Below are 24,444 nucleotides of genomic sequence, written 5' to 3'. Positions count from 1 at the left end.
GCAGCGGAGTGCGCGCACTTAACCACTAAGCCACGGGGCCGTCCCTGTGAAATTTTATCTTATATTCTCCTACAGTTACAAGGTCCTATAAGTAATTTGGAACCCAGTTGGGAAGAAAAATTCATTTTATATTATAACACTTAGAATTCACTATTCTCTTTATTGTCTGATGGAGTTATTCTCTTCAGATGTTGAGCCCTGTGAGAAGGGAGTTCAGTGTATCCTCATTTATGGACTGAATTACCTTTACTGAATTTCCACGTTTAAGTTTAATAGCTTTAGGGCAATTATGCTCAACCAGCATCCTGCCTTAAGAATCATGGCCAAAGGGAGCCACTGCTGTCTCATGCAGGCCTTTCACCCTTAAGTGGGTTGAGGAGGAAGATTGTTGAGAACCACTCTTCTAGAATTATGTTCTTCCATCCAAGTCAAATACACTAGGTATAAATGTAAATTGACAATCATCTATTCTAGAGAAATCACTCTTTTAAAATATTGAACATTGATTTCTCACTAAAGCCACTATCCTAAGAATTGTACTCCTTTGTGAAGTCTCTTCTTTATAATACCCGTCACTGACTTATTGACATTACAACAGTTACCGGTTTCAGACAGTTCCCTTACACTCAGAGTTAACATGCTTCAGTTTGCTTTCTTTGTGAAACAAGGCCTGTAGGCTTTGTAATGTCAGGAGGGTGCAGCAAAGAGTAGTCCAAGAAGAAAGCAGCATTTGCGAAACTCGCTTGTTGCCAGTCTCTCATTTGTAACATGCTCAGTCTCTATTTGTATTATTATATGTGAGAGTAGATAGTATATTAGATAATTGAGTCATTTGGTGTAGTTTTGGAATGGACTCTCTTTGGATCAGTTCTTTTTGACGCAATGGAAGATCATAAGGTACAAATTGGAGAGTCTTCGTTTCCTTTGACAATCCTCCAGTGAATGATTAAGAATTGACCATAAGTTATAAGCGTGTTGAACAGCTCTAGATCTTAAATGTTTATTGAAGTTACTTTGTTTCATTGTAGGTCAGACATATTTCCAACATTTGGATCAAAACCTTGTCCAACAAGACTTTCTTCTGCAAAGAATAAAAGCCCTCAGATAGCTGAACAGAGCACCCGTGCAGGTATTCTGTGACTGTTTTATAAATGTGATTTACAGAAAGTGTGATTTTTAAATGATGTCAAAAATAATAATGAATGCATTTCAGATTTAGAATTTTTATAGTTATGATTAAGACTAATCCTCGGGCCGGCCCTGTGGCTTAGCGGTTAAGCGCGCACACTCCGTTACTGGCGGCCCGGGTTCGGATCCGGGGCGCGCACCGATGCACCGCTTCTCCGGCCATGCTGAGGCCGCGTCCCATATACAGCAACTAGAAGGATGTGCAACTATGACGTACAACTATCTACTGGGGCTTTGGGGGGGGCGGGAAGGAGGAGGATTGGCAACAGATGTTAGCTCAGAGGCGGTCTTCCTCAGTAAAATGAGGAGGATTAGCATGGATGTTAGCTCAGGGCTGATCTTCCTCACAAAAAAAAAAAAAAAAGACTAATCCTCTTTTTAACTCCTTAAAAGGCCATTTTGGCAAGAATAAATATACTATTATTCTTGGAAGAAGTATTTACCCAAATAATTGATCCCCCTGTAAGCCCACAGGTATACCTGTGCTGGGCTCCCTCATCCAGACATTTTGATTTCATTGATATGGAGTGCAACCTGGGCATCAGAGTGTTGAAAGCTCTCCAGGTGGTTCTAATAGCACAGTTCAGGAACCGCTGGGCATCACAAAAGACAATTTCTTTTAAAAACAGTATTTAGGGGCCGGCCCCATGGCTTAGCGGTTAAGTGCGTGAGCTCCGCTACTGGTGGCCTGGGTTCACATCCCGGGCGTGCACTGACGCACCGCTTCTCCGGCCATGCTGAGGCCGCGTCCCACATACAGCAACTAGAAGGATATGCAACTATGTAATACAACTATCCACTGGGGCTTTGGGGAGAAAAAGGGAAAAACAGGAGGAGGATTGGCAATAGATGTTAGCTCAGGGCTGATCTTCCTCACCAAAAAAAAAAAAAAAAAAGAACAATATTTAACTAATAGTTAAGTTCATGTGTATCTTGTCTTAAGAATTTTGTGAACTAACCTGGAAGTCTCTGTAACATCACTTTTCAGAAAATATTAGTTATTAGTAATCAATTAGAAAAATGTTTGGATCCTGATCTATTTAGGATGGGAACTGCATGCGATTCTTCTTTATGATTGGTAAAACTGTATTGAATTATGAATGCCGTGTAACAAATTGGGATGTGATATTTGTTTTCACATGATCTCAGTGTAAAAGTCCTAATAACTTTAAGGCTACTTTACCTTACATAATAATTACCTTCCTAAAAAGCTGTGTATGTATCTAATCATTTGCTAAGATTTTTCATTTCTTGCTCCTAAATATGTCTTAATTTCATCTCCTCTTTTTAGTCCCACTATCACTCTTACTCTTACCTTCCTAGCCTCCTAAGATTTATCTCCGGCTTTAGTCTCATTCACTTACGGTCCATTCCCCGCGATGCCAATCTGACTATATTCCCCAGCCCGAATTTATTCAGGGCATTTTTCCATGATCTGGCCCCTGCCTACCTCTCCAGCCTCATTTTTAACTTCCCTCCAGTTAAGTCAGACCACCTTCAGCACGATTTCCTGTCTCTCTGCAGTTGCACTTACTGTTTCTTCTGGATGAAATCTGGAATCCACGCCACACGCCGTTTAGCTGTGTAAACAGCTCAGTTGCTTTCTCTGAGAAGCCTTCCCTAATTCACAAGCAAAATTATTACCTCTTTTATGATATCATTACATTTTGCACTGATATTTTTATGGTGGTTGCAATTATTTTACTTTTTTGGACTCTCTGATTCTTGATCCCCGGAGATGGCTTAGCTCTGATTACCTACCAAGTGTCTGTCATAATCATGAATGTCTGACTCAACCATGTGTGCCTGGTATACCGGCTTGCACAAAGCTAGTGTTCAACAAAGAGGTAGTTACTCTACTGGGCACAGGAAGACAGTGTGTATGTGCTTTGGAGTCTGAAAGACCCCAGCTGGAATCCTAGTTTAATATTTAATAACCATATTCATGAGCTGTGCAAGTTACTTAACTGCTTTGACACTCAGTTCCCTCATCTGGTAATGTAAACTTTGAGGAGGTATATGTTTAAGGACAACATATATAAAGCACCTAGTGCATAGTGGGCACTTGGTAAGTATTTGTTCCCCCGAAGGGGAAGGCACAAAGAGGTATAATACATAAACTTATTCTTTAATCCTTTTTTAAGGCTAATCATCCTAGTAAATTATTTGTAACTTTAAAAATATTTATATAAGTTTGAAGAAACTTATTATTGCTAGGTTGTATCTAGTTTATAAAAATGGAGCCCTCTTTTGGAAGAATATCTTTGGAATTAGAAAAGAATAGATTTAGAAAACCTAGATTTGAGTTTCCCCCTGACCCTAGTTGTATGACCTCGTGAGTCATTTAAGTTTTAGTAGAGTGATAGGTCTTATAACTTTTATATGCAATATTTAGTGTTTCCCAAACTTGCCTAATCCTAGTAATCACCAGGGATGCATGTAACATAGATTCTGGGCCTCAGCTCATACCTAATGAATCAGTCTTCAGGGTTAGAAATATATATTTTTAACAAGTAACTTAGGTATTTCTAGGATCAAGTTTTGGAAACACTATTATTGAATTCACTGTAAGATATTCTTGGTTAAATTTAATGTGCTTTCAAAATGTAAAGTTGCTAATGGTTTAGGATTTTACAAACTTGGGTTTATATTTTTTGTTTATGTGGGATAAGGTTTGTTTTGTTTTTAGTAAGCAAATGATTCCTACAAGTTTGTCATTTAATTGGTAAAACATAAAAATGATAACGCTCATACACAGCTGGTGAGAATGCAAATTGGTGCAGCCTCTATGGAAAACGGTATGGAGATTCCTCAAAGAATTAAAAATAGAGATGCCCTATGATCCAGCCATCCCACTACTGGGAATCTGTCCAACGCACCTGAAATCAACAATCCAAAGAGGCTTATGCACCCCTATGTTCATTGCAGCATTATTCACCATAGCTAAGAAGTGGAAGCAACCTAAGTGTCCCTCGACTGACGATTGGATTAAGAAAATGTGGTATATATATACAATGGAATACTACTCAGCCATAAAAAAAGACAAAATCGTCCCATTTGCAACAACATGGATGGGCCTGGAGCGTATTATGTTAAGTGAAATAAGCCAGAAAGAGAAAGACAAACACTGTATGATCTCACTCATATGTGTAATATAAACCAACACATGGACAGAGAAAACTGGACTGTGGTTACCCGGGCAGTGGGGGTGGGGGGTGGGCACAAGGGGTGAAGGGAGTCATATATGGGGTGATGGACAAACAAAAATGTACAACCCAAAATTTCACAATGTTAGAAACCATTAAAACATCAATAAAAAAAAAAATGATAACGCTCAGAATAAAGACTATCTGAAGACAAAAGCAAACACAATTATGTAAAAACTGTAAATTCAATCTGTCTTTACAACAGCATTTTCAATAAATATTTCCACATATATTCTACCAATACCTATTACAGCACATTGTGCTAAATTTCCTGAATGATGTTAAAGTTTTTTCCTGTAGCCTTAGATTAGTATCACCTATTAAGAGAAAGCATTTTTGGGACCGGCCCGGTGGCATAGTGGTTAAGTACGCACACTCCAGCAGCCCAGGGTTTGCGAGTTCGGATCCTGGGCACACACGGACGCACCACTTGTCAAGCCATGCTGTGGCAGCATCCCATATAAAGTAGAGGAAAATGGGCACGGATGTTAGCCCAGGGCCAATCTTCCTCAGCAAAAAGAGGAGGATTGGCATTGGATGTTAGCTCAGGGCTAATCTTCCTCACACACACACACAAAAAAAGAGAGAAAGCATTTTCACCCAAGGCCAGTATCTTTATGAGGCTTACTTATGAATTAACTATCAAAACTGAGAAGAATCAGGGCCAGCCCCGGTGGCCTAGTGGTTAAGTTCGGTGTGCTCTCCTTTGGTGGCCCAGGTTCGGTTCCTGGACGTAGACCTGCACTACTCGTCTGTCAGTGCCCATGCTGTGACGGTGACCCACATACAGAATAGAAGAAGATTGGCAACAGATGTTAGCTCGGGGCAAATCTTCCTCAGCAAATAAAAAAAGAAGAAGAAGAACCTAGAAAGATAGCCATGTTACTCCCAGAAGTTCTCTATCATTTAACATCAGATATCTTTTGAGTCTTTCTCTATGAACTGACTATAGTGCCCTTGACTCTACAGTCGGCTCTAGCCCAGCTGCCACCAGCCACTTCCTCTCCCCACCATCCCATTTTTATTAAAATACCCACAACAATATTAAAAACAAATTCTATTTTATTGTTACTACTTAATTGTTTATATAGGAACTATATATAAAAATGGATGGTGACTCAAATATGTAGGATTTTCCATTTTATAGACATTTTATGGTTTTAACAGCTGCAAATTATTAGTGTACGTATTAGTATAGGGTGGTCAGTTTAGAGTAAAAAGGAAGGCTACATTAGGATTTTGATTTGTTTTATTTTTAATTAGGAATATAAGATTTGGGTCTTTACAACGTGCTAGGCACTGTGCTAAGCCCTTTACATGTGTTTTCTTCATTGAATCCTCACAGCAGTTCTGGAAGAGGTGCTGCTGTTAGCCCCAGTCTACACTAAGCTGAAGTGCTGTGCCCAGGTTCTGCCAGCGGTTTAAGTGGTGGTGCTGTGGTTTAAGCCAGGAAGCCTGATTCCAGATTCTGAGCGCTTAGTCGCTATGTAGCTCACTGTCTCACCAGCCAGGCCAGGAGCCCCATTACACAAGAGTGGGAGAAAAGAGAGAAATGGAGAATATAGGCATCTCTCAGGGCGCAGTTCAGAAATTCCAGACTTTTAAATTTTTCTTTTTTGCTATAAAGTTTAACATATTTTAAGAATATATATATTTGATTATCTCTTTCAAACACTGAAAGTTGTATTTCATTGTAATTTTAAAGCTACTTTATAAAATGTAGTATAGCTTATAATGTTATCTGCTAATATAGTAAAAAAATTACAAAATTTAAAATAAGACAGAACTTGTAAAATTACTATAATGTTATAATTTCTAATATTATGTTACCAACCTTTTTAAAAGGCTAGAAGGCAAGATAGATTTAGAGGGGCTATGATATCTACCTATCTATAATGTTACCTAAATCATTCAAATAAATATTTTTATGTATTTTATTTTATAGGGATTACACCATCCAATGTAAGGATAATTGGTCAACGTATGAGCTATGGGTTTGGATGTGGTGATTTTGAAGATGATAGGTCACAGGACGTTTCACCTAGTGTTCTAAAAATACAAAATAAGGAACACCCAAGACATTCTAAGCATACAAAAGGTTAGTAAGTTTCATGACAAATTAATTTTTAAGATTGAATGTCTCTAAATCAGAATCCTCCCTGAGCATGCCAATAAAGAAAAATTAACTGAGATTTCTCGGTTTTGAGATTTTTCTTCTTACCCTGCTGATATGTTGTTGCTTAAATAATTTTGCCAAGTAAGAGAACACACAGGTTCCTGTATTGGTGTATGGGCTTGCCTGAGGGGCCAGTTCAGGGAATTGACTGCCCAAGAGGTTAAAACCAGGGAATCCCTACTGACCTCTACCCCCGCAGGATACACACACGCGCACACAGACATTTTTCACGAGACCTTTTACCACTACAATGGGGTGGAGAAATCATGTGAGTAAGTGACTGCCAGATGCCTAATTAGATTGTGACCATGGAGTAAATCTGTGGAAACAGGAATATAATTTCCCTGTGGTAGAACCTAGGAAGGCGTCTTTGTTTTACTACTAACCATCGTGAACAATTTACATCTTTTTTTTTTTTTTTAACTTAGTAGTAAATTGCACCTCTGTGACTGCTCTGTCCATTTTTCAGAGATCCTATTACAGCTACGTTTTTAAAAGTGTCCCTTAGGGTGAAGAGGAAGGGATTTTGAAGGGTATAAATACTTAAATGGAGTAATTAGAAGTCACCTGTTTTGAAGCATTGTAATCTACCAGTAAGTGTAAGGAGCTGTCATTTTTTTGTGTGTAGCAACTTTGGTTGTAACAAGGTCAACTTGTGTTATTTCTGATCATCTTAAGTCATATATGTGCAGGCAATCAGACATTTTAGGACATGTATAATTTTTTGTGGAAATAACTCAAATTGAGTAAGAGGGAACTTAGATTAGAAACTTTTTCTTTTTTTTTCCTAAATTTCTTAAAATTTAATCCATGATGTAATTCAGTATCTGTTCCTTGTGGAAGAGATCAGTTGTCCATTGCTTTTACAAAAGAGAATCACAGAGTTTTTTCATATTTACTTCCATATTTTATTTCTCATGTAAAGAAAATCAAATACAAAAATATTTTTCTTCCTAAAAGTAATTCATACCCTAACATACAATGTTTTAATTTTCTTTTTTTTTAATTGTTTGGAAATAATTGCTGAATATGTTCATTCCCTCCTAGTGGCATCGTTTTTTGGACAGCAGAACTGTAAAAATATTTATATCTTTTGATCAGCAGTTAATTCTACTCCCGAAAGTTACTTCACACTCCCACTTCCAGCTCTAAACCAAACACCCACTAGATCTGTCTGGTCAACAAGAACAGACATGTTCAAACCAAACTTGCCTTCCTTTCCAGATCTGCTCTTCTTCCTTTGTCATCCATTTTTATTAGTAGTGTTACCATTTTCCCCGCTGTCCAGACTTCAAACTTTATTTTATTTTTTTTTTTTTTTAATTTTTTGTTTATTGCAGTAACATTGGTTTATAACATTGTAAAAATTTCAGGTGTACATCATTGTACTTCTATCTCTGCATAGATCACACCATGTTCACCACCAAAATACTAATTACAACCCATCACCACACACATGTACCAAATTATCCCTTTCACCCTCCTCCCTCCCCCCCAGACTTCAAACTTTAGAGTCACCTTTGTCTACTTCTCCTTACCCTCCAAGTTCAGGCAGGGACCTGTTCTACCAATTCTGCTCAGTTTAATTTGGACCTTCATTACCTCTCCCCTGGGTAATTACAGTAACCTTCTGATAAGACATCTCGACTCTTATTTTCATCCCTTTTTAATTCAGGCTGCTGCATAAACTTCCAGAACTATCTTTCTAAAGTATAGTCATCATCTCTAACATACTCAAAACCTTGTTTCCCACAAAATAAATTTCCTACTCTGTAGCGTAATTTTTAAGACCCTTAATAATCTTGCCTCAGCTTAACTTTCTTGTATTACCTCTCACTGTGCCTCTTTTCATGCCCTAGGCTCTGGTATTCTTTTTTTTGTGTGTGAGGAAGATCAGCCCTGAGCTAACATCCATGCCAATCCTCCTCTTTTTGCTGAGGAAGACTGGCCCTGGGCTAACATCTGTGTCCATCTTCCTCCACTTTATATGGGACTCCACCACAGCATCGCCTGACAAGTGGTGCATCAGTGCGCAGCCGGGATCCAAACCCGGGCTGCCAGCAGCGGAGCACGTACACTTAACCGCTACGCCACAGGGCCAGCCCCTCTAGCATTCTTAATACTAGAAGTTTTCTTAGTTTGAGTGTACAGTCTGCCTAGATGCCCTTTCCCAGTGTGGATGTGTCCAGATCGTGTCTGCTTTTTGTATACTGGCTTAAAAGCCACTTCTTTAGGAAGCTTTCCCCACTTTCCTGGTCTGGAGCAGTATAAGTTACTTAAAAGTGAAGATACTGTCGTCTGTATATCCCTATTATGCTTTGTAGTAATGATGTTCAGTGCCATCCAAAACTAATAGTGTAGACTTGGGCACAGTCACTCAAACAACTGCATCTCCAAATAATCAGGTTAAAGAAAATATTGAGTGCAACACTGAAGGGAATAGAAAGACTTCCAAAAGAAATATTGACAGTGAGTGATATATGTAAGTGGATGCGTTTTGCAAGAAACCTTAGACTTTTTTAGGATTAGCTCTCAGAACCACCTCTTCTTCCCGTTCCTCTCCTCTGCTGCTCGCTCCTTTGAACCTGCCTGTTTTCTAGCATAATAACCTAGAGCCCCAATTAATGACGTAAGAAAATGATTAGTGATGGGTGTTTGGGTGGTAGCAGTCTAGATTCCATGGGTTAATATTTCTTCTTTCTGTATTTGAATGAATTTGACAGAATAACAAAAAGGTATTATGTAAGGATAGTTTATATGTGAAGAATCTTTTAAGCATATTTTTCTTTTTTGTGTGTGTGAGGAAGATCAGCCCTGAGCTAACATCCATGCTAATCCTCCTCTTTTTTTTCCTGAGGAAGAACAGCCTTGAGCCAACATCCACCGCCAATCCTCCTCCTCCCCTTCCCTTTTTCTCCCCAAAGCCCCAGTAGGCAGCTGTATGCCATAGCTGCACATCCCTCTTAGTTGCTGTATGTGGGACGCCGCCCCAAGATGGCCGGACAAGTGGTGCGTCCGTGCGCGCCCGGGATCCGAACCCAGGCCGCCAGCAGTGGAGCTCACGCACCCAACCGCCAAGCCACGGGGCCGGCCCCAAAGCATATTTTTCTTTACATTTTAGAATTGAGACTTAATGAGTGATATTTTTTCAATATTTCTTTGTTTAGAAGAAAATACAGTGTAAAAAGTAAAAGGAACATTAAAAGTGATTAGTTATGTCAGTGTCTCTGATAAATGAAGCTAAACTACTTAAAGATAACACGTCCTTTATATATTTCCTCATGAGATTTGTCTAATTATTCAATCATCTCTTGACAGTTTATTTGTAGATTTTGTGTTTGTGGACTATTATTGAGCAAATTGTTCCATTTACTGAGATTTGCTTCCTTTTATCACTGAACAACTTTTGGGGCTGTGTGATGTTTCTGGAGTTGACCCTAAATTAATTGTATTTTGCTTTTCATTTTTTCTGCCTTATAACATTCATCTAACGTATATTTACTGAACACCCACTATGTGCCAAGCACTGTACTCACAGGCTCTGGAAAAGAATGACAATCAAAACTGGACATATGGGGCCAGCCTGGTGACGTAGCGGTTAAGTTCACGCGCTCCGCTTCAGCGGCCCACGGCCCGGCATTCGAAGGTTCGGATCCTGGCGCAGACCTACACACCGCTTACCAAGCCATGCTGTGGCGGCGTCCCATATAAAGTAGAGGAAGATGGGCATGGATGTTAGCCCAGGGCCAGTCTTCCTCAGCAAAAAGAGGAGGATTGGCAACAGATGTTAGCTCAGGGCTGATCTTCCTCCAAAAAATAAATAAATAATTAAATTTGAAAAATAAATAAATAAATAAAGGGCCGGCCCAGTAGCGCAGAGGTTAAGTGCACGTGATCCGCCTTGGCAGCCCAGGGTTCACAGGTTCAGATCCCAGGCACAGACCGACGCACTGTTTGTCAAGCCATGCTGTGATGGCATCCCATATAAAGTAGAGGAAGGTGGTCACGGATGTTAGCCCAGGGCCAAAAAGAGGAGGATTGGCAACGGCTGTTAGCTCAGGGCTAATCTTCTTCACAAAAAAAAATTAAAATAAATTAAAAAATTAAAAAAATAAAAATAAAAAACAAAAACTGGACATAGGTCCTAGCCCCATAGAGCTTACAGTTTAATGAGAGAGAGAATAATTAGATAACTGATATTAAACTGAGGTGAAAGTTAGCCTGGAGAGGCATAGATTGCTGTGAGAGGTCATTGGTCTGTGTTCAGGGGTTAGGGGCTTTCCTTCGCTGTCACCCTCCTTTATCCTGCTGTGATTACTTTCTTGTATATCCCTCCCACTCATAGCCCTGGCGTGAGGGAAGGAAGGTTTCTTTTCTGTTTAGTGCCTAGTCTATACTAGGTATTCTAATTATAAATATGTATTGAATTGATGAACATATGTGAATAAATAAAATGTAAATTCTTTGCATGAAATAAATTTTTAGTTTTAAAAGACTGTTATAATATCCTAAAATACTGTATAATATGTATTTTTTTATTGATGTCATAGTAGTTTATAACATTGTGAGATTCCAGTTGTACATTATTGTCAGTCACCATATAAATGCGCCCGTTCACCCCTTGTGCCCACCGCTGCAACTCCCTTCCCCCTGGTAACCATGGAACTGTTCTCTCTGTCCATGTGTTAGTTTATCTTCTACATATGAGAGAGGTCATACAGTGTTTGTCTTTCTCTGTCTGGCTTATTTCACTTAACATAATACCCTCCAAGTCCATCCATGTTGTTGCAAATGAGACAATTTTGTCTTTTTTTATGGCTGAATAGTATATAATGCATATTTTTAAGTGTCAGTTTTTTGTGTTGCTTTAGGATTTACAGGGTCATCATCAGATTTACAACAAATTTCCAATTTTGACTTCACATCCACAAATACCTTATCAGAAGATTCAGTAGTCATTGTTGGAAAAGGTATTTCAAAGTTATTTAGCTTTTTAATTGTATGTATTCTTCACACGTAAGCAAAGCATATCAATAAAGAATAGAGTGTGTTTCAGGTATTGGATAGAACTTTCTTTTTATTTATTTATTATTTATTTTTTTGGCGAAGAAGAGTAGCGCTGAGCTAATATCCAGTGCCAATCCTCCTCTTTTTGCTGAGGAAGACTGGTCCGCAGCTAGCATCCATGCCCATCTTCCTCTACTTTATATGGGATGCCGCCACAGCATGGCTTGACAAGTGGTGCGTCGGTGTGAGCCCGGATCTGAACCTGCGAACCCTGGGTGGCCAAAGCAGAGCGCACTTAACCGCTACGCCTAGAACTTTCTTTTTAAAAAATTATTAAATTGAAAGAATTAGAAGTAAATGCTTAACTTCACATTTCTATCCTCTAATGAAACTACAGTAAATTTATGTCAGTAATTTTCAGAAGTATATATTATGTGACAGCTGCAGTTTAGGTACTTCTGAGACACTTTTGGTTGCTAAGAGAGTTTTACCATCATTTAAATTCAAATGGTAGTCATTATTTATCAGCTTAGTAATCAATGTAATTTTATTATCTCCTGTACAAAGTCTAGACAAATCAGAATTAACATCTGTTATGTATTTTAGAAGGGTTAGGGGACCTTTGAACAACATGTTTGCAAGTATCTTTTGGAATTAGATTGGGTTTTTTTCCAGCTTTATTGAGATATAATTGACAAATAAAATTGTAAGATATTTAAGGTGTGAACAACAGTGGGATTTGGTATCCATGTACATTGTGAAAAGATTCCCCCTATGAAGTTAGTTAACACATCCTAACTAGTTTCTTTTTTAATTGAAAAACTAGAATGTGTTGATAGATATTGAAGGTGTACATCTTATTTTTGGTAAATAGAATGAAATGCTTGGAAAGCTTTCCTAACTTCTTTGCTTGATAGAGTCTCATTAAGTTAAAGCCCTCCTCAGGTTGGCTCCAACCTACTCTTGCACACTTAGTTTCTGTTTTTCCTCTATTTGCTTGTGCCCAAGAGAACTAATTTATTCACTCCACCTACATGCTTTTTATTTGTTCAGCTCTGCGTATAAGCATCCCCATCTCAAGATGTCCTCCCCTCCTTCCTCGCTTGTCTATCCAAATCCTTTGTGTCTTCTAATCCCAGCTCAAATCCTTGCTCCTTGAAACCATCTTAAATACCCACCTCACACCAACCTTTCCTTTGTGTCAACTTAGCACTTAACGATATGCACTTGTCATTTGATATTATCATGAAACGTCTTGTGATACCTCTTATATTATCGTACTGTTAGGGTTTTTATATTTTATGATTATATAACATGTTTTTCTTGTTAACTATATTATTTACTTCTTGAAGGCAAGAGCCTTGTCTTAAACTTTGTTATCCGGAGCGACATCACATAAATACTTAATGACAATTTGATGGTTGGTTGATTTCAGGTGTATTTGCAAGTCCAAATTCAGCACCAGCAACCTGCAGCCAATCAGTGATATCCTCAGTGGAAAATGGGGATACATTTTCAATTAAACAAAGTATTGAACCACCATCAGGGATTTATGGAAGAGCGGTCCAGCAAAGTGTTCCATCGTATGTTGATGTTGAGAATGAAAAAGATGTAAGGTTATTTGCTAATTATTAGGATAAATTTAAGCCTATGATACATCGTTTTGTGTATATCAGATTTGAGGTGGTGAAAGTGTTTTGATTAAAATTTTTGAAATTTTAGTGTAATTGAAATTTCTGATCCTTAATCATTTAAATAGTAGGTTATTCTTCTTTCCCACCGTATATATTCTCATTCTGGTGTAAAGTATATAGTGTACTTTATACTATAGATGTACTTTGTGTATATATATATATATATGTATGTGTACACATATATTCAACACTTTCCTAGGGTACATTCAAGGAGTAACAGATTAGTATCCTCAGGCACAAATTTAGTGGATGTTAGCACTATGTAATTCTATTCAATTTTGGAATTCCTGAGATGAGGACTAAGAAATGTATAGTTTATTTTGTATATAGAAATTTAATGTCTCTATAGAGTTGTCTGAGATGAAGATAGTTATTTTAAATGTCAGACTCCCTGAATACTTTCAGATATTTCAACTTTTTCATGCAGATTAAAGTTTCTATTTCAAAATCTACTTATGACAAGATGAGACAAAAGAGAAAAGAGGAAAAAGAACTTTTTGATATTAAAGATTGTGAAAAGAAGGAACAGAATTCCTGGGAACAAATGAAACATACAGGAACTGAGAAGATGACATCTGAAAGTAAGTGGAATTTAACTTTCGGTGTATTTTTTTAACGAGTAATATTCTAAAGCTAGTGTACTGTGGTTTAGCTTGGGTGATATATGGCTAATAATGGAATATGTGGAACTATAACGCTGAAATTTTCAAGACCCAGTAGCTTCTAACTATAATAAATATTAATACTTTCTTATAAAAAGGAAGTTGACTATTTTTCTCCCTTCTAGACTTAAATATTTTTGGAGATGAGGTGGGACTATCAAAAAGTGAGAATTCCCCTTTGGAAAACGTTGCCTTTAGCCCTCAATTGTAAAGAAGGGCCAGTTTAAAAAGGTCACCATCTTGAGTATTTTCAGAGTTAGGTAAATCGCTTGTTTAAATATAAAGAGTAATGCTGCAAATGCTTGTTAAGCTGGAGAGACCACATGTGGTTTAATGCATTGGTGATAGACAGAGCACTAAACTAGTAGGAGTCAGTAGACAGACCTGGCTTCTTAAGTATCAGTTCTGCCTTTCAATTAGATTTGTGACCTGGAAACAGGCCTCAATTTTCTGCCCCTATAAATATCTAAATTATCCCAAAGATCCGGATTATCTCAAAGATCTCTTTCATGCTCCTGCAAATATTTCTGTTTCACTGAGTAACAGTATCCCATTTTATGCTAAGGTGACTGAGGTGGTGAAGTTGGTTTATATTAGAGCATAGTAAAAAATAAAAAAATCATTGAGTTTATCATTTATTCAGCATACCAGTGAGTACTTACTAAGTTCTATACCTGGCCAAAAGTAGCTTTATGTTTCCTGTGCTGTTTTAAAAAATATTGAGGGGCCGCCTGGTGGCACAGTGGTTAAGTGCGTGCGCTCCACTGCAGCAACCTGGGGTTCGCAGGTTCGGATCCCGGGCGCGCACTGATGCACTGCTTGTTAAGCCATGCTGTGGCGGTGTCCCATATAAAGTAGAGGAAGATGGGCACGGATGTTAGCCCAGGGCCAGTCTTCCTCAAGAAAAAAGGGGAGGATTGGCATCAGATGTTAGCTCAGGGCTAGTGCTCCTCACAAATAAATAAATAAATAAATAAAAAATATTGAATAGGTCAGAGGTATGGCAGCAACTAGGAAAAATCAGAAGTTGAAATGAAGCATTGCGTGAACCGGGCCGGCCCCTGTGGCTTAGTAGTTAAGTGCGCGTGCTCCAATGCTGGTGGCCCGGATTCGGATCCCAGGTGCGCACCGATGCACTGCTTCTCCGGCCGTGCTGACGCCGCATCCCACATACAGCAACTAGAAGAATGTGCAACTATGACATACAACTATCTACTGGGGCTTTGGGAGAAAAAAATAAATAAATAAAATTATAAAAAGAAAAATTGCATGAACTATAATAAACATTAAAGATTATTGCTTATTATTTTTGTTTATTATTAATTGTTTTAAGGAATAAACTATTAGCTATAATAAACATTCTTAAATTCATGTTAGGTCTGAAGTCTAGGTATCAACAAAAAAAGCAAGAAGTATAGAAAAAATAAATATATAAATGTGATCTTGGATAACATACTTAACCTCTCTCGAAGATAAATATAGAAGAGATTTGAAATAGATAAATGTCTAAGGTTCTTCTAGCTTGTATTTCTTTTATAATGCAAGAAGTATAGAAAACTTTTTAAAATTCTCTATTCTCAAGACGAGTAATTGTTGAGAGTATGACGGATGAGAGATATTAGCCTGTAAGATTACTGCTTAAGCATGGCCTTAAGAACCAGTTAAATTTAGGCGTTTGTGAAGTTCAAGCCTATTTGTTAGCATTCTCAAATAATTTCACTATATTAATGTCATAAAATCCAGGGGAGAAAAATCCACAAAACTTCTTACCTAAGCCAATATGAAGATTGGATGCTTCTGTTAGCAGGGGAACTAGAAGTACAGATAGTAGCAAATAGTACAAATAGTAATAAATCACAGATTCTTAGGTATTCATTCTTGCTAGAGACATCAACTAACTTCGTAATTTTCACCTATAACATAGGCTTTATAGATTTTGTTTCTAAGTGTAAGGACAGTGCTTCCTTGAAGTCACCCTTGTATTATTTGAAGAGAAGATAAATACAAAAAGTGAGAGTAAGCTTTTAGAAACTATTTTAGCAATTTGACATTGCCATGACACTTTTTTTTTATTTTATAATTTTATTTATTTTTTTCCCCCAAAGCCCCAGTAGATAGTTGTATGTCATAGCTGCACATCCTTCTAGTTGCTGTATGTGGGACGCGGCCTCAGCATGGGTGGAGAAGCGGTGCGTCGGTGCGCGCCCGGGATCCAAACCCGGGTCGCCAGCAGCGGAGCGCGCACGCACTTAACCGCTAAGCCACGGGACCGGCCCTGCCATGACACTTTAATTGTATTTTATAAAAGTATCAGTCTACAAGAGAGTTGAAGTTAAAAAAAAAAAAAAAAAACAACTTTGAGCAGCACTGCTTTATTTTTTTTCATTTTTATTTTTTTTATTTATTTTTCCCCCAAAGCCCCAGCAGATAGTTGTATGTAATAGTTGCATATCCTTCTAGTTGCTGTATGTGGGACGTGGCCTCAGCATGGCCAGAGAAGCAGTACGTCGGTGCGCACCCAGGATCCGAACCCGGGCCGCCAGCAGCAGAGCGCGCACACTTAACCACTAAGCCACGGGGCCGGCCCCGTGAGCAGCACTGCTTTAGATTTTTCAGAATAATATTTTTGTTTTATTTTACTTTTTTTAGGTGAAAACAGTATCACATAGGGTTGTTGAATGAATCAAATGAGATGATGTAAATGCAGCACTTAACACAATGCCAGGCAGGATCTCAATAAATGATGGTAGTAGCAGTATTTATTATTTGCTGTTCTTTCTGGGTTGTGACATTCCAAAGCTGCAGGAGTTTATTTATAGATATCAGTCTTACGTATGAAACCTAATGAGGGTACATCTGAATTGTCAAAAAAAAAATAGGGGCTGGCTCCGTGGCGTAGTGGTTGAGTTTGGCGTGCTCCGCTTTTGTGGCCCAGGTTCGCAGGTTTGGATCCCAGGCGCGGATCTATACCACTCGTCAGCCATGCTGTGGCAGTGACATACAAAACAGAGAAAGACTGGCACAGATGTTAGCTCAGGGCTAACCTTCCTCAAGCAAAAAAAAAAAGAGGAAGATTGGCAACAGATGTTAGCTCAGGACAAATCTTCTTCAGCAAATAAAATAAAATGAGGTCTATTTATTATATTCTTTAATTGTCATATCATCTTCCTTATATATGATTTACTCGGTCAAAAACTGGTACTAACGTATCACTACAGTAATCTAAAATATTGTATTTATGTTTTTTGCTTATCTCTTCTTAACAAGGAATGTGGTAAATTTTTTGAAAACAGGGATTCTGTCTTAGAATTCTTTATATGAAATCAAAGGTAGAGCTAGTCCTGCCTTTGCCACTCATTAGCATCGAGACCTTGAACAAATTTCGTAGTCTATAGGACTCAATTTTCTCAGCTCAGAATACAGATAATGAGAGTTATCTCTATCTCTACCTCAACTTTGTTGAGAGAATTAAGTGTAGTAAAGTTTGTAAAGTATTTATCACAAGATCTGGCACAAAGTATTTAATAAATGTTAGCTAATAGCATTAATGCTTGTTGCCTTGGATTTTAATTATTTTTATTTTTTATTATTTGTTTATTTATTTATTTTTTTAGTGAGGAAGATTGGCCCTGAGCTAACATCTGCTGCCAATCCTCCACTTTTTGCTGAGGAAGATTGCCCCTGAGCTAACATCTGTGCCCATCTTCCTCTATTTTGTATGTAGGATGCTGCCATAGCATGGCTCAATGAGTGGTGTGTAGGTGTCGTTCTTATTACTGTTCATGGTCTTAGGATTTGTAATAGACCATTAATTCTATACCAATAACAAAAATTGGTATTTTTAGAATTCAACTAGAATTCTATATAGAGATGCCATGAAGCTTCATTTTCGGTTGTCAGCTATATAGTAAAACAGGTATATATCCACATGTTTTTACAAAATGGGATCATAATGCTTCTTAGTGACTTTTATCTTAAAGCTATACTTTGTTACGTGACTCATGACTGAAAAACCACTTATATATTTATATTCAATGTAATTTAATTGTTTTTATGTAAAAAGTAAAGTTTTAAAAAGCTTTGGAATCTGGGTATTACAATTTTGTTGGAGACTAAACTAATAGTACTAGTTTCTATAGGAAATATTCTTAGAATTTGTAGTCAGAATACCATTTGTATCCCTTTGTATCAAAGTTCTCTGCTGTTTTATATGGCTTTTTGTTTTAGGTGAGGCATCTCCTGGAGCCGTTCCACAGTATAAAGAAAGGGTGCCTTCTGTCACTCACAGTCCAGAAATAATGGACTCGTTAGAACTACGGCCATTTTCCAAACCAGAAATAGCACTAACAGAAGCCCTAAGGCTTTTAGCTGATGAGGATTGGTAAGTTCAGCATTCTTAACTTATAACTAAGCTGAGTTCCAAAAGTTTTATATAAATTTTTTATTAAAAATCTTGAAACATTTCCTATTAAAATAGTCTTAGAAATGATTATTTTAGTTCTTAGGCAGTCTGAATTTTTTTCAACTTATTAATGTAGCTGAACTCTGGTCCTAATAGTACTGTATTACCAGTTGTAGTATAACTTATGTACCGTAAGGACATAGTTTAGCTTCATTATGGATTACACAAACCTTTTAGTATTGGAATACAGATCTCACCATTTCTCCATGTGTTTCTGTGTGAAATATGTCCTGTAACAGTCCTGGCTATACTTATCTGTTCCTACCACGGCTGCAGCAGCAGCCACCCAGCCAGCCCAGCCAGTGACTCAAGGGAAACAGACAGACAGTGGCGTCCCACTTGCTTCAGCTGGAGCATCCACTGTCTGCTCTTGCCGCATTTCCTCTCCTGTGCCTTCAGTGTCTCTCTCCATCCCCATTCTACACTTCATCAGTTTTGCTTTTCTACTAGATCATATTCATCAACGTAAAATTGTGCTATAATATCTCCTGTTTTTTAAAAACCTCACTAAACTCCCCATCTTCACATTTTTTCCTCCCCCTTCTTTAGCAAAAGTCCTCAAAAAGGCTGACTCGTTGTCTCTACTTTTTCACCTCACGTTCTCTTAACCTTCTTTATTTGGCCTTCAGCCCTCCTCACCATAACCACCACTTCCCTAAAACTGCAAAAGTGACCATTCTGATAAATCTACACCGGTCATTTATTAGTCCTCATCCTACTTAGCCTTTCAGCAACGTTTGACACAGTTGATACTCCCTTCTTCTTAATATACTTTTTTTCATTTTGCCTTGGAAAATTTAGTCTCTTGGTTCTTTTCCTGCTTCAGTACGTTCTGATTCCTTCTTTCTTGTTTGTCTTCAAAATTGAGGAGTGCTCTGGCGTTCAATCCACTGGCATTCTCGGTCTATATTCATTTTATAGATCCAGTCTGGCAGTCATTTTTGGTAAAGAGCCAGACAGTAAATATTTTAGGCTTTGTAGGCACTCTGTCGCAGCTACTCAACTTTGCTGTTGTAGTCAGAAACAGCCCTAGACAGTATGAAAACAAATGAGCATGACTGTGTTCCAATAAACTTTACTTATAAAAAATATCTAACGGGGCAAAATTTGCTCTGCGAGCCGTAGTTTGCCAACCCCTTCCTTAAATGATTTCATTCAGTTTCATAGCTTTAAATTCCATCCATACTCTGATTTCTCATAAATGTGTGTCTGGATCCCTGGTATCTTCTTGAGCTCTAGACTTGTAATCCATCTGCCTACTTGACACTTCCACTTGGACGCCATAGACATTTTAAATTTAGCATGTCCAAAATAGAACTCTTGATCTTCTACTTCCTGCCAAGATGGATTAACAGGCATTAGATTTGCCTTCACATCCGAAAGAACTAAAGAAATCATACAAAATATATGAAATAATGGTTTTCAAAATATTGTTCACCAGGCCAGGCAGTGAAAGATGGTGATCCCTGAGAGATGGGAAACATGCGAGGTGAGCCCTACAATTGCCCTGGCTTACGTCCTGCAGAGAATTTCTGGGTGACAACTCAACGAGAGGAAAACCATGTAGATTCCAGCAGAGATGGAGATGGAGCTGGGAGTTTGGGGAAGCCAAGGTAGCCAGAGTTTGCAGGGCAGAATGCCAGAGAGGATAGAGCTTCACAAAGAAGTCCAGAGACCTTCAGAGGATTCTGCTCAAATATTTAGCTGAATACTGGTCAGGGTATGTGTATGAGTAAATTACACGAAGCCAGAGCAAGGACCACTCGAAGAAGTTAAGGGAACAATCCCTGGAGTGTATAGCAAGGCCAGCAGTACTTCCCAGCAGAGTGGAAAGCCCCATAATTCACAGGGCATTGGGTAGATTACCCAGAAGAGTTTTGTTTCACAAAAAATAAACCCTAGGCTAAAGACTGCTTTGGTTTCACCTAACAAAGCATAAAAGCAAGGGCTGAGAGGATCAGACTTTCCAAATAACTTAACTACATCCCAGAACAAAGCTCAAATATAGGGGCCGGCCCGGTGTTGTAGCGGTTAAGTTCATGCGTTCCACTTGGGTGGCCCAGGGTTCGCCAGTTCAGATCCTGGGCACAGACCTACTCACCACTCATCAAGCCATGCTGAGGCAGTGTCCCACATCCTAGTTGTAGGATATACGACTATGAACTGGGGCTTTGGGGAGAAAAAAGAAAAAGAGGAAGATTGGCAACAGATGTTAGCTCAGGGCCAATCTTCATCAAAAAAAAAAAAAGCAGCAAACAATAAATTTTCTTTAAAAAGCTCAAATATATTTATAGGAATACAAAAATATCTAAGGTAAAATTCAAAATGCCTAGTATCCAGTAAAAAATTACCAGGCATGCAAAGGAGTAGGAAAGTACAACCCATAATGAGAAGAAAAAAAGCAAATAATTGAAACCAATCCAAAAATGATACAGATGATAGAATTAGTAGACAAGGACATTATAATTATAGTTATAATTCTATTCTGTGTGTTAAAGAAGCTAGAGGAAAGACATGAACAGAGAATCAGTGAGCTATGGGACACCTTGCAAAATCCCTTTTGCCACGTAATGTAACATGATTGAGAGAAGTGATATCCCATCATATTCACCCTCAAGGGGTGGGGGTTATACAGGGCATGTGCACCGGGTGCAGGAGTCGTGGGTGCCATCTTAGAATTCTGTCTATCACATCAAGAATAAAGAGAGTCATTTCATAGTAATGTCGGGGTTAACACATCAAGAGGACAGCAATCCTGAACATTTACTTACCATACAACAGAGCTTCAAAATACATTAAGCAAAAACTGATAGAACTGCAAGGAGAAATAAACAAACCCACAATTATAGGTGGAACTTCAACAACCCACTCTCATTAATTGTTAGAACTAGTAGAAAGAAAATCAGTAAGGATACAGAAGACTTGAACACACTATTGACCAACTTGACCTAATTGACATTTATAGAACGCTCCACCTAAAACAGCAGAATTCACGTTCTTTTAAAGTCCACGAGGAACATTTACCAAGAAAGACCATATTCTGTAACATAAAACAAGTAATTTAAAACGGTTCAGATTATACAGATTTTGTTCTCTGACCACAGTGGAATTAAATTAGAAATTAGGAACAGATACCTGGAAAATCTCTAAATATCTGGAAACTAAGGAACACACTTATAAGTAACCCATGGATCTAAGAAGAAATCAAAAGGGAAATTAGGAAGTATTTTGAATTTAATGAAATTAAGAATGAAAAATATCAATATTTGTGGGATGCAGCTAAATTAGACGGAAATTGTAGCACTGTAACACCTATATTAGAAAAGAAGAAAAGTTTTATGTCAATGACCTCAGCTTTCAACTTAAACTAGAAACAGAAGAGCAAATGAAGCCCAAAATAAGCAAAGAAAGGAAATAATAACGATCAGAGTAGATATCAATGAAATAGAAAACAAACAGTAGAAGAAATCAATGAAAGCAAAAGCAGGTTCTTGGAGAAGATTAATAAAATTGATAAACCTCGAATCAGACTAATCAAGAAAAAAAAGAGAGAAGAAACAAATTATCACATCAGGAATGAGAGAAGGAACATCACCAGTGATCATACAGCTATTAAATAATAAAGGAATAAGATAAACAGCTTTATGTCCATAAATTGGTCAATTTAGTGAAATGAAGAAATTCCCTGAAAGACGCAAACTACCAATGTTCACTTAAAAAGAAATAGATAATCTGTATAACCCAATATCTACTAAGGAAATTGAATTTGAGTTCAAAACTTTCCCACAAAGAAAACTCCAGGCTCGAATGGTTTCACTGGTGAATTATAACAAACGTTTAAGGAAGAAATAAATTCTACACAAAATTCTAGAACATTGAAGAGGCTGGAGTTCTTCCCATCTCATTCTTGGAGGCCAATATTACCCTGATACCAAAACCATACAAAGACAGGAAAAGCAAACTATAGTTCAATATCCAATGTATCTCATGAACATAGATGCAAAAATCCTTAAAACAGAATTTTTTATTTCCCCGCCTCCTAATCCCAAATCTGCTTCTCCCTCAGTGTTCACCATCTTAGTTAATAGCCCTGCCATGAACATTTAGTTGTTCGTACCAAACCAGTGTTGACTTTTTTCATTTCTTCACATTCCATTAGTTCCTCTGTTTTCAGAACATGGTCCTAAACCCAATCACTTACTGCAATCTCTGCTGCTGATCCTCTAATCCAAACCACAGTCACCTCTCATCTGGCCATAGTGGTGTTGTCACTGGTTTCCATGCTTCCATTATTGCCGCCCTCATACATCGGCCAGAGTGATGCTGTTAAAACATAAATCAGGGGGCCAGCCTGGTGGTGTAGTGGTAAAGCTTGCGTGCTTCGCTTCGACGGCCCAGGGTTCGTGGGTTCAAATTCCGGGCACAGACCTACACATCACTCATCAAGCCATGCTGTAGTGGTATCCCACATACAAAATAGAGGAAAATTGGCACAGCTGTTAGCTCAGAGACAATGTTCCTCAAGCAAATAGAGGAAGATTGGTAGCAGTTGTTAGCTCAGGGCCAATCTTCCTCACCCCCCCCCAAAAAAACCCATAAATCAGACCATGGAATTTTCCCAAGCAAAACCCTTCAGTGGCTCCCTAGAACACTAGGAAAAAAATGTTTTTAACTGCTTCTCATTGCTTATAAAGTCCTTCATTATCTGTCCCTTGCCTCTTTCTGTAGCCTCATCCCCTACCACGCTCAGCCTTATTTATCCACTCTAGCCGTCTGGCTGTTTCCTGAACACCCAGGCTCATTTCTACATCAAGATCTTTGGACTTAATTCTTTGAACATTCTCCTGATGACTTTCTCTTCTACTTCATTTGAACATCTGTTAAATGTCACCTCAGAAAAGCCTATCATGACCGTAACTAAAATAGTGTTCTTCCTCCCATCCACCTGTGCTACTTTATTTTTAATATCCCATCTTTCAACCTGACCTCATATATATGGTCATATATATGACCTTATATATATATTCTCATTGTAAGATCCATGAGAACAGAGAATTTTATCTTTTTCAAAGGAACATTTCAGGTGAACTTGAAAAGAATGTGCATTCTGCTGTCGTTGGTTGTAGTGTTCTTTAAATGTTAAGTAGGTCAGATTGGTTGATAGTGTTAAGTCTTCTATATCCTTAGTGATGTCCTGTCCATTTAGTCTATCAATTACTAAGAAAAGGCTTTTGAAATTTCCAACTATAATCGAAGATTTGTGTATTCCTCCTTAAATTAAGTTTTTTTTATTGTTTGTTTCCTTTTGGCACCTAGATTTTGTTCAGTTGGTTTCTGGCTTGCATATTTCTGACCTGAAGTCTTCTGTAATTATTATCTTTGTTTTCCTATATGTAATGTGCCTTTTTTTCTATGGCTACTTATAAGAATACTTCCTTTAACACTCTTTTTAGCAACTTGATTATGGTGTTCCATGTTGTGTTTTTTTGTGGTTATTCTGTATGGGATTTATTCTTGGATTTCAGAGTTTATAGTATTGATCAAATATGGGAAAATTTCAGCCACTATTTCTTAATTTCTTTTTCTGCCTCCCTCTTTTCTTGACTCCACTTTCTATTATTTACTTTTGTGTATATAGAATTGGATTGTTTCTGCATCTAAACTGTAATTGTAGACTGTTTTATGCTTATCCAAAACATGAAAATTTTGAACCACACAGCTATTGAATAGGTTTACTCTTGCCACCTTAGAATCTTAGGTCTTTTTTCTCCATTTTCCACAACTCAATTCTGGAGATTTAAATGCTTTAAAAAATGACCGCCATCAATATCACCAACTAAGGAAACTCATCTTAGCTCACATTGTTCAAACCCACAAGATGAAAACCATCAAGTTTGAAATGTTATGTCTGAATCCCACTTGAATCTCATCCTCTTGTTAGTATCCACCCACCCTTCATCTGGCCCCTTAGGTCAGATAGTGGAAAAGAAATACACGTTACAGAACCATCTATTGGTGGTTTTCTGCTCTTGGGTTATATATTCACCAA

The 24,444-nt window shown here is 37.9% G+C and overlaps 1 protein-coding gene across 7 annotated transcripts in view; it reads left to right on the top strand.

Moving 5' to 3' along the window:
• TOGARAM1 (TOG array regulator of axonemal microtubules 1) overlaps nt 1–24,444 on the top strand; it is an 81,952-nt gene that overhangs the window by 32,097 nt on the left and 25,411 nt on the right. For 4 of the 7 annotated variants that reach the window (XM_058540663.1, XM_058540658.1, XM_058540665.1 and 1 more), the window contains 6 exons: nt 1,029–1,129; nt 6,340–6,492; nt 11,442–11,540; nt 13,013–13,188; nt 13,699–13,852; nt 18,161–18,314. In XM_058540663.1, coding sequence (XP_058396646.1) covers nt 1,029–1,129; nt 6,340–6,492; nt 11,442–11,540; nt 13,013–13,188; nt 13,699–13,852; nt 18,161–18,314 — 837 coding nt within the window. The remainder of the gene's footprint in view (nt 1–1,028; nt 1,130–6,339; nt 6,493–11,441; nt 11,541–13,012; nt 13,189–13,698; nt 13,853–18,160; nt 18,315–24,444) is intronic. The other 3 variants (XM_058540660.1, XM_058540661.1, XM_058540662.1) reach the window with 3 other exon arrangements.

Source organism: Diceros bicornis, chromosome 5, assembly GCF_020826845.1.
Source record: "Diceros bicornis minor isolate mBicDic1 chromosome 5, mDicBic1.mat.cur, whole genome shotgun sequence".
NCBI classification, from domain to species: domain Eukaryota; kingdom Metazoa; phylum Chordata; class Mammalia; order Perissodactyla; family Rhinocerotidae; genus Diceros; species Diceros bicornis.
The sequence above is the reverse complement of the archived record's forward strand: the minus strand, read 5'-3'. Positions and strand labels throughout refer to the sequence as shown.